The 9,387-nt window shown below is 43.6% G+C and overlaps 2 protein-coding genes across 4 annotated transcripts; both read right to left on the minus strand.

The window, feature by feature from the left end:
- Positions 1 to 483: 483 nt before the first annotated feature.
- Positions 484 to 4,139, minus strand: LOC108747405 (tubulin beta chain). The gene is made up of 5 exons (XM_018484832.1): positions 4,083 to 4,139; positions 3,362 to 3,826; positions 2,495 to 2,799; positions 1,806 to 2,103; positions 484 to 1,601 (listed from the first exon to the last, which is right to left on the minus strand). The coding sequence occupies exons 1-5, from the start codon at positions 4,137 to 4,139 to the stop codon at positions 1,383 to 1,385; spliced, it is 1,344 nt and encodes a 447-aa protein (XP_018340334.1). The 3' UTR covers positions 484 to 1,382.
- Positions 4,140 to 4,818: 679 nt separating this feature from the next.
- Positions 4,819 to 8,983, minus strand: LOC108747413 (innexin inx2-like). 3 transcript variants are annotated; one of them, XM_018484841.1, is made up of 5 exons: positions 8,797 to 8,983; positions 8,151 to 8,302; positions 6,668 to 6,910; positions 5,944 to 6,239; positions 4,819 to 5,164 (listed from the first exon to the last, which is right to left on the minus strand). In XM_018484841.1, exons 1-5 carry the CDS (start codon positions 8,975 to 8,977, stop codon positions 4,942 to 4,944), a joined length of 1,095 nt encoding a protein of 364 aa, XP_018340343.1. In that variant the 5' UTR covers positions 8,978 to 8,983; the 3' UTR covers positions 4,819 to 4,941. The 3 variants fall into 3 exon arrangements, with proteins under 3 accessions (XP_018340343.1, XP_018340342.1, XP_018340344.1); XM_018484840.1 differs by having other exon boundaries at positions 8,767 to 8,983; XM_018484842.1 differs by having other exon boundaries at positions 8,763 to 8,891.
- Positions 8,984 to 9,387: the final 404 nt, after the last annotated feature.

Raw genomic sequence — 9,387 nt, forward strand, 5'->3', positions numbered from 1 at the left:
TACCCCATATTTTTCAAAGGATGTTTCGGCGAGAAAATCCTTCCGGATTCCTCGCTCTTCCATCTCGGGGATTTCACGATTCGAATCTCCGACGTAATATTGGCCGGAGGACGACGTCTCTCCCGCTGTGAGCGATCGCCATCATTTTTTCGCTGGACATTCAGGGATGCGTGAACATCAAGCGTCGCTTGACGAGTCCTCGCCTCTCGGCAATTGTGCAATTATTGTTTGCCGATAATGCTCCCGATCGCAAGGACCGACCGCGGACGCGAGAGAATGCGGCTGATTGTACGACGTCGACAGTGTCGGCACCGGCAATCGGCAGTGATGCCGGGCGTGATGTACGAGCCTGCGATACGCGCCCCGCTGCGATTTATTACGGCGCGTTATCGCGGCGTCGGGAATTGTAAAAGAATCGCACCCGGGCGTACGGAATGGAGTATCCCGAAATAAATCGACGAGTGATTTTTAGTCGGCTAAACGGGGAGGAGGGGAGGGCGGGGGGATGGGGGATGGGGAGACCGTTGCCGTTATTCCGCGAGTGAAAATAGCGTTTAATGAAATTAAATAAGAAGATAATCGTGAAATTAAACGCGCGTTATTAAAATTGAAATACAGCGGGAATAAAACATAATAAATTTAATTGCGAGAAGCATATAATGAATACGTTGCTGCCGAGTAACAAGGAATATTGCGAATAGTGCGCCGCTTGAAATGTAGAGAGAAAGAACGTAGTGAAGAGATCGGTTTCAATTTTTAATTAAGGTATAAAGTGTCCTTCTTCCTCTCTCTCTCACTCCCTCTCTCTCTCTCTCCTTCTCTCTTTGACTTGGAACACGCAACCGAAGGTAAGCAAGCGCCGTCAGTGGTGCTTGCGCGTAGTGTTTTACTTGAAGGAGAGGAAACAGGAAACGTTTTCCCCGATACGTACATTTCGCATTATCTCCGTAGCGACCGGAGGTTACCCGGAAACCACGCGCAAACCCCAGAGTGAGAGAGTGTTCCGTTTTCGTCGTTCTGTTCTAGACGCGGTTAAGAGGATGCGAGAGAAATGAGTGCTTCTTATGCGGGAAAATGGAGCGGGAGCTTCTTTTTCTTCCTCCTCTCATCTTTTTTCTTACTTTTTCTTTCTTCTTCCTTTTTCTTCTTCTTTTTTTTCTTCTTTCTTTATTTCGCGCACGTAATATACTTTCGACGATGGGAGACACGCGGAAGACAAGGAACAACAAGCTGTCGGCCGACGTTGGCTCGGCTACATATTATTTTACACTCTAAGAAGATACGAGGGTGGGACGATATAACTACGTAAAGAAGCGACGAGAGCGGAAAGGAAGCAGCAGGTGTAGCGAGCACTCGATAAACATCTTCCGGAGATGGGGACTTCACTTCTCCTCACCCTCGCCCTCTTCCTCCTCATCAAACTCTCCCTCCTCGTCGGCAGTCGCCTCCTGGTACTGCTGATACTCGGACACGAGATCGTTCATGTTGCTCTCAGCCTCGGTAAACTCCATGTCATCCATACCCTCGCCGGTATACCAATGCAGGAACGCCTTCCGTCGAAACATCGCGGTGAATTGTTCCGACACCCTCTTGAACAGCTCCTGTGACGGAAAAATAATTACGTTTTTCGATATATAATTAGTCCTTTCTGCTTTTTAAGTAATAATACATTTAACGAACCGTGTGACGGATAATTCGTTTTTTGGGAAAATTTGAGTCGGAGACTCTGAGAAATCGATTGAAAATTTAATTGACTCACAGTCGAATTCTCTGTTCGTTTGACAACAACCAAACGGCAAACGAACCTGAATAGCCGTAGAATTGCCAATGAAAGTCGCGGACATTTTCAGACCCCGCGGGGGTATGTCACAAACGGCAGTTTTCACGTTGCTCGGTATCCACTCGACGAAATAGCTGCTGTTCTTGTTCTGGATGTTGAGCATCTGCTCGTCCACCTCCTTCATCGACATTCTGCCACGGAATACTGCGGCCACTGTCAAATATCTACCGTGTCGCGGATCGCACGCGGCCATCATGTTCTTCGCGTCAAACATTTGTTGGGTGAGCTCGGGTACCGTGAGTGCTCGATACTGTTGCGAGCCTCTGAAATATCATTTTAGAATTAATAAGAATTACTAGTTGGACTAAATGGACTCTCGAAATTAAAATAACGTAGGAAATTAGGCGAGTGAGAGTTCGGTGCGGTGCACTTGATGCACAATCATTGATTCTATGTATATATAAATTATATTTTTGTCCATCATAAGTACTCTCACTTGTCTAATTTCCTACATTATTTTAGAATTACGTCGAAAGCCGGAAAATTACGTACGCGAATAAATTTTCCTCCAAATAATTAATTAACTAATTAATTACATTGATTTTATTGCATTGCAATTTAGAAAAATTCGTTTAAACAAAATAGCGACGTGACATCGACTCTTATAGCACTGATGCTCCGTTTAATAATTCGTTTCCTTTGGGAATATGAGACCTAGAGGTTAGAGGGGCAAAGCCGGGGATGAAGAAATGCAGTCGCGGGAAAGGGACCATGTTGACGGCGAGTTTCCTTAGGTCCGCGTTAAGCTGGCCGGGAAATCTCAGGCAAGTGGTAACGCCGCTCAGGGTCGCGCTGACGAGATGATTGAGATCACCATAGGTTGGCGTGGTCAGCTTCAGAGTCCGGAAGCAGATGTCGTAAAGCGCCTCATTGTCTATGCAATACGACTCGTCTGTATTCTCCACCAGCTGATGTACCGAGAGGGTGCAGTTGTAGGGCTCGACTACGGTGTCCGATACCTTCGGAAGGAGGCGAGAATAAACGCTGACGTGGAACGTATGGCATCCCGGCCGCGCGGTATCGGTCGCGCTCGCGTATCGCGCAAACATGAATACACAAACGAGAGAGAGAGAGAGAGAATACAAGTATTGTATGCTGGCAACGCGCAGTATTGTCCTATTAAGGACAAAAGGTCGGTTCCTGGTCGGGCGCTTTGTCTCGCATCCATTGTACCTTATCCTACGCGCATCAGAAAGACTTTCATGTTTGCGCCGCAGCGAGACGCGCTCTGCGGATGATTCCCGATACACGTGGAAACGTTCGAAACGTAACTCTTGACGTGAAATCCGATCTCGTATTGTTTCCGAAAGTCAATGAAGATTTCGTCCTCGTGAATATAGAGGGTGCGTCAACATTATTCCCTTTAAAATCGTGCTAGACGTGAATTCGTGAAATCGTAGAACCGAAAAGAGATCTGAATTTCGGACGGAATTTTTTGAACGGAAAAGAGCGAGTGAAAAAAAAACAAACAGAAAATGACCGAAATTGAAGTGAAAATTAAATTCATGGATTAACATATACCTTTGGCGAAGGTACCACGCTGAAGGTCATCATGATTCGATCAGGGTATTCTTCGCGTATTTTGGAGATGAGCAGAGTACCCATGCCGGCACCGGTGCCACCGCCCAGCGAGTGAGTGAGCTGGAATCCCTGGAGGCAGTCGCAGCTCTCGGCCTCCTTGCGAACGACGTCCAAGACGGAGTCGACGAGCTCGGCGCCCTCGGTGTAGTGCCCCTTCGCCCAGTTGTTACCCGCGCCGCTTTGCCCGAACACGAAGTTGTCCGGTCGGAATATCTGACCGAACGGCCCCGAACGAACCGCGTCCATCGTCCCGGGCTCCAAATCGACCAAGATCGCACGCGGCACGTATTTACCGCCTGTCGCCTCGTTGTAGTAAACATTTATCCGCTCCAACTGCAGATCCGAGTCACCGTGATACGTGCCAGTGGGATCGATTCCATGCTCGTCCGAGATCACCTCCCAGAACTGCGATCGTTGTGAATGAGAAAGAAATATTTCATTCGAATGAGAAATTTCTCAAGAATCTCTCTCCCGACACTTTCATACACGATCGATATTTTTCCGCGTCTGCCTAATCATATTTCAAGATTATACATTAAATACTTTTCGCCTCAATTGGATAAGTGTGTGTTTATTTCAGCTCTCGTGGCATATATATGTATTCACATTGGACCGGATCTGGGACTTACATCTGAGAATTATTCAAGGACTTGAAACATACCTTCGCCCCAATCTGATTGCCGCATTGGCCCGCCTGAAGATGTACTATCTCCCGCATGTTCGCCCTTAACTTCGACTTTGCAAATTCTCCTCTTCACCGCGATACGCGAATAACCCGTGAGTGCAGCGAGAAGACGATGAAATCGAAACTCTCCGTTCTCGTCCTCGTCGTCGTCTGTTTCCGTTACCTTGGAAATGCGTAACGCGCCCCGTATTCCGACGAGAACGGGGCGATGCGAGAACACACCGTGAGATAAGGTCGAGAGCGCAAAAGATCTTCGATACGCGACGAGACTCGTAATAATTCCGACGAAATCCCTAACCCTAAGAACCCCGTAACTCGGGGTAATTTGGTTGAGTCAAACTCACGTTCCCATGGATACACGCCGAGCGAGAGAAGAGAGTATCTCAATTCCGCTTCTGTTTCGGGACAATTGAATGTAACGTTGATGAACAAAAGACTCACACCGCGACGTATCTGCTGGTATTGTTCGTCGGTATCGAGCTGTCGGAAAGAAACGGTTTCGTACGCCTTTAGTGGATGTTAAATCTGAATAATTTCAATACCTCTCTCTTGGAATAAGAAATAATTTCGATTCGAGTACACTCTTATTTAATAACTAATTCAATAACTTGAGAGACTTTGTCGAAATCTTTTCGCAAGATTTTAATCATCTTTATTGAAATCGCACAGTACAGTTTTTTTTTTTAACATTTATATATATATATATCCCTTTTTTTGTTTTTATTGTAAGATATTGTATCGGAATACTCATCGAACGTTTATATATCTTATAAGAACATTTTGAGCTTCGTAAATTGAATTCCGCGTAATGCTACTTAGGCGAGGTCGAGAGGATCTAGATGAAGTCCGCGAAACTCTTAGTCGTGAAGGCTTTCGCTATCTCGTTAACCAGCTCCATGTACACGATAGGATTGACGTTCTGTGCGAGTTGGTGCAATAGGAACCAATCGCCGAAATGGAATACTCGTACAACACGCTCGGCTTGAGATTTCTCGAGCCTGCGAACTGCACCTCGTAGAAGATACACTCTCGCCCATGGTTGAGAAAACACTATGATCCTACGAGGAGGATTGTATCAATTGCATATCGATCCGACGATACTTGCCGTTTTTAACAGCTCTACGTAATGTTCTTTTTTAATCCTAGAATGCTATTGATACGTAACTTTGAGTAAAAGTGAGAAAGATATTATTAAGGATTAAGCTATACCTTTAGTGGTCGTTACGAGATTCAATATGACATCTTGAAAGTGCTAGCTAAAAGCTAGAACAAGCGGAGATTTAAAAAATTGTGTCCGTGTCGCGTCTCAGTTTAAACTCCCTGATTGGTGATTAATATTATAATAGAAATAAGCGATTTCAATTGTTTAAACAGTTTTACATTATTATATATATTTATTAGTAAAAATGTTACGAGAAGACATTGGACACTCCATTTACAGATTAATTTCCAATTTGATAATATATGTATTTATTCTTTCTCTCCTTTCAATTTAATAATTAGGTTATTCGTGTTTATATAAATATTTTGTCATTAAAAGTGTGAAATGTATGAAACTTGTTACATTAATCAAGAGTGACCTATTTTCACGCACGTAAAATTTATGTATCGTATTGATAACGTACTTTATCACTCAACAGCAATTCTGCATTCTAGGGTTAAAATATAAATAATGCAAGATTCGCAATTGTAGCAGAAATAGCGGTGGAAAATTGACGAGTGCGAAATATTCGAATATTCCTAGAGCGTAGAGTAAGTTTTATAGATCGTTGGAGTATGTTTCTGACATTGTAATCAGAATTGCCATAATGCGCAGTCGTTGAAGGAACTTACGTACCTATAGATTACCGCGAGGCAACCGACGCCCGCGAGAAACACCAGCCAGAACCAGAGAACGACGAAGATCTTCTCGTTCACCACGTTCAGCGGAAGCACGCACAAAGCATCGTGAGTTTGCACGGAACCCGCGGGTCCGAATGTGTGAATCGTACACTTGGTTACCTTCGGAAACAATCGCGCCATAGGGTCGATCCTTTCGTGAGGACTTTCCTCGGCGAGGAACGCGCTCACCATCGGTCCGTATCGCCTAAACTGTCCCTCCAGAAATATATCCAACAGAGATATCTGTCCTATCTATCGATGAAAGATTTTTTATCGTGAGTTTTTTCGTTAACTTAACGCTCTCCGTAGCTCTCTTAAAATTAATAATCGGTAAATGCCGATTCTTAACGATTGCATGAATTTGTCGATTTGTTTTTTTTTTTTTTTTTTTTCCACTTTGCCGAATAGCAAAGAAAGTGAAAATGGTTATATTTTATATACGTTAAGGGTCCTCGAGTTGTATTTCCGCGCGATATATCGGGTTCGTTTCGAGAAGCAAAGTTTCGACCACGTTTCGTTAGCCCGGACTCATTATCGAACCCAGAAATCAATTATTCACGGTTATTTCCGCGCAATTTCCTCGCCTCTGACGTCATAATCCCAGTTGGCCGATCGAGATCCCTTAAGTACCTTCCGCAGAAACTCTTCCGTTTCTAAACTGAAGGGGGAATTATACTTACCGAATTTAAGAAGTTCAAGAGCTCGCACACGAAGAAACGCATGGCGTAGAAGTTGTGACCGTGCAGATTCGTTTTGGTGAAATATTCGACGAGCTGCTGCTTCCTCTCCTCGGTCCAGACGTCTCTCAGAAAGGGAGACGCAAGATCCCGCGAAAGAAGACTTATGATGCCTCTCTCCCAGATGCCCCATAACGCGCGCGGCACGTAAAAAGAAATGGCTTGTAAGCCGAGAACGAAGCATACCTAATAAACATTACATCCTTATTTCCTTCGATTTTTCTTAAAATCTTTAATCTTTATTTAAGAAATATTTATCTTACATCTCTCTCTCTCTCTCTCTCTCTCTCTCTCTCTCTCTCTCTCTTCATTTTAGAGAGAGGCGAATTTTTAACAGAGACAACAAATATACACCGTCTGTCACCTACATATCGTCGGAAATTAAAAAGAAAAAAAAAAGATATCGTAGAGATAACGCAGCATGCAGACAGATTTTTTTTCTACTCCAAAAGTTTATTTTCTTATTCTTTGTAAAAGCAGCTTAGCAGAAAATATTTATATCTGACTCAATATGTTTTCTTTTATTTCGGAAAAAACCTAAAGGGTTTCATGGGAAACCTCTACTACCGTGCGTTGCCTTCCGCGACGCGAATCGCGCAATACAGAGATGTAGGATAACGGTCCGGTATCTGCGCGATCTCTATTTCCATTTCCTCGCGCCGTCTTCCTTCCGTCCCCTTTCCGGACGGTTTTCCTTTACATTCGCGCGTTCACGTTTCAGATTTCATTCACGCTCGCGCAATACGTCTGCATGCGCCGGTGAGCCGGGAGAGCCCGACCTGACCATCGGAACGAAGTGCAGCCGTTATCATGCATCTCGCGTACGTGAACGCGCTACGTAGGTGTGTGGATTCCATACGGAAACTTATGCGATCGACCAATTCCGTCGCACACGCGCGTTCTCTCCATCGCATTTCTCTCCCGTTCGCTTTCAATTTTTCAGAGTGCCCCATCGAAAAACAATTTAGGGATGCCTTTGACGAATTTCAAGCCGATCTTTCCTCGGTGAGAATTTCCCAGAGAAGAGTCTAAGTAGAAGTAGGAGGATCACTCCTCGGAGAACTTTTATATCGAGCATAAAAATTCTTGAGCTTTTGGCCTTGAACGGTACGAGTCAATAAAGAAACTTTGTGTTTCGGCTGAGTTCGTAACTTGATTTTTATCGGAGATTTGATTTCGCGAGAAAAGCGCAACTTGTAAAAAAATTTTATAACAAAAGCAAATATTTGAGAGAATCGCGATGGATACATTTTTACGGCTTTAACGGCACCGATAATTTATTTAAATAATACGTATATTTTCCGGTTTATTTATATAGTTTAATGAGAATATATTTTCTATGTTCTTCCATCAACACAAACTGTTTATCAACTATTGTATCGATTATCTCCTCATCCATATCGTGAACGTTCTAAATTCAGCTGACCCACTGATAATATCGATGATGACGGGCTTCATCACCTGGAAGGGCCTGTCCTACGCCAGCACTCGCTACACCCCGTCCAGGAATACCTTTCAGATGTCGGGATACCGTGAATGTGCTGTAGATCCAGCAATACGCATTTACGGGATCTTTGTCTACCACACACATAGCAACATGTCAAATCAATCATCAATTATGACCAATTGTTATTAATAAGCTCTTGCTCGAGCAATAATTAAATATTTACACTGACAGAAAGAATCTAGTAATATCTACGAAAAAAATGTCGAATGAAATCATTTCAATCCAATGTTTAGTTAATATAACTAAAAATAATTTTATTTTTCGAAATATATTTAACAAGTATTATCAAATATAATTGTTTAGCAATAATTACGAAATGTTAAAAACAAAATTATTTTTGTGGTTATATTAACTGATCATTTTTGATTGACATTACTTCACTCGACATTTGCCAACCATTACCAGACTCTTTTCCTCAGTGTGGTACATATGGTAAAGATATTTAGAAAGGATTTGTAAATGCAATCGTATCACGATTAATTCCTTGAGCATGAAGCACTTCTGTAAGAACTCGAAATCCCAAATGCTCACACACTCGAGGTCTGAAGGTTAGCGGAATTCGTACCGATGGAAGCATCGGTCATGCAAGAAATCGGTTCGCCGATGTACTGCTTGGCAGTTACGAGAATGGTGCAAACGAGCAGTAGGAGAACGGTGATGCGCGAGTGTAGCCTGAAGACGACATTGTCGACACGAACGGATTCTTTCCGTAGAAGGCATTTAATAGGTGCGAAGAGGTCCAGCATGGTTATCGCGTGTTCTTTTGTCTCGAGCACCGAAACAAAGCACAATAGAGAAAATTCCAGGTTCCAAAGCGCATTGTGAAAGGAAGCGTTTGCAGCGTCGCGTATTTGCTCCAAACTCGTTCGGGAATTTATCGCGGAGAAGACAGGCTTTTCGATTGCGAGTAAATGTCTGTTTAAATTCGCCGCGCGAGGAAAATCGACGTAACGAAACGAAAAATGGAACGTGAAATACATCGAATTATGCGTGTCGTACGGTAGAATTTCGCAGGGCGAAAGATCCAAATTACGAACGACGCTAAAACGACGGGCGGGAAATTATTACCGTGTAAATCATCGACAAGAATGGCGGTGCCCAAAACTGCATCCGCCTTAATTGGTCCGCACTTAACCAGCGAGCGGACTCGTAAATC

The sequence above is a fragment of the Trachymyrmex septentrionalis genome, unplaced genomic scaffold (assembly GCF_001594115.1).
Source record: "Trachymyrmex septentrionalis isolate Tsep2-gDNA-1 unplaced genomic scaffold, Tsep1.0 scaffold2, whole genome shotgun sequence".
Taxonomy (NCBI): Eukaryota; Metazoa; Arthropoda; class Insecta; order Hymenoptera; family Formicidae; genus Trachymyrmex; species Trachymyrmex septentrionalis.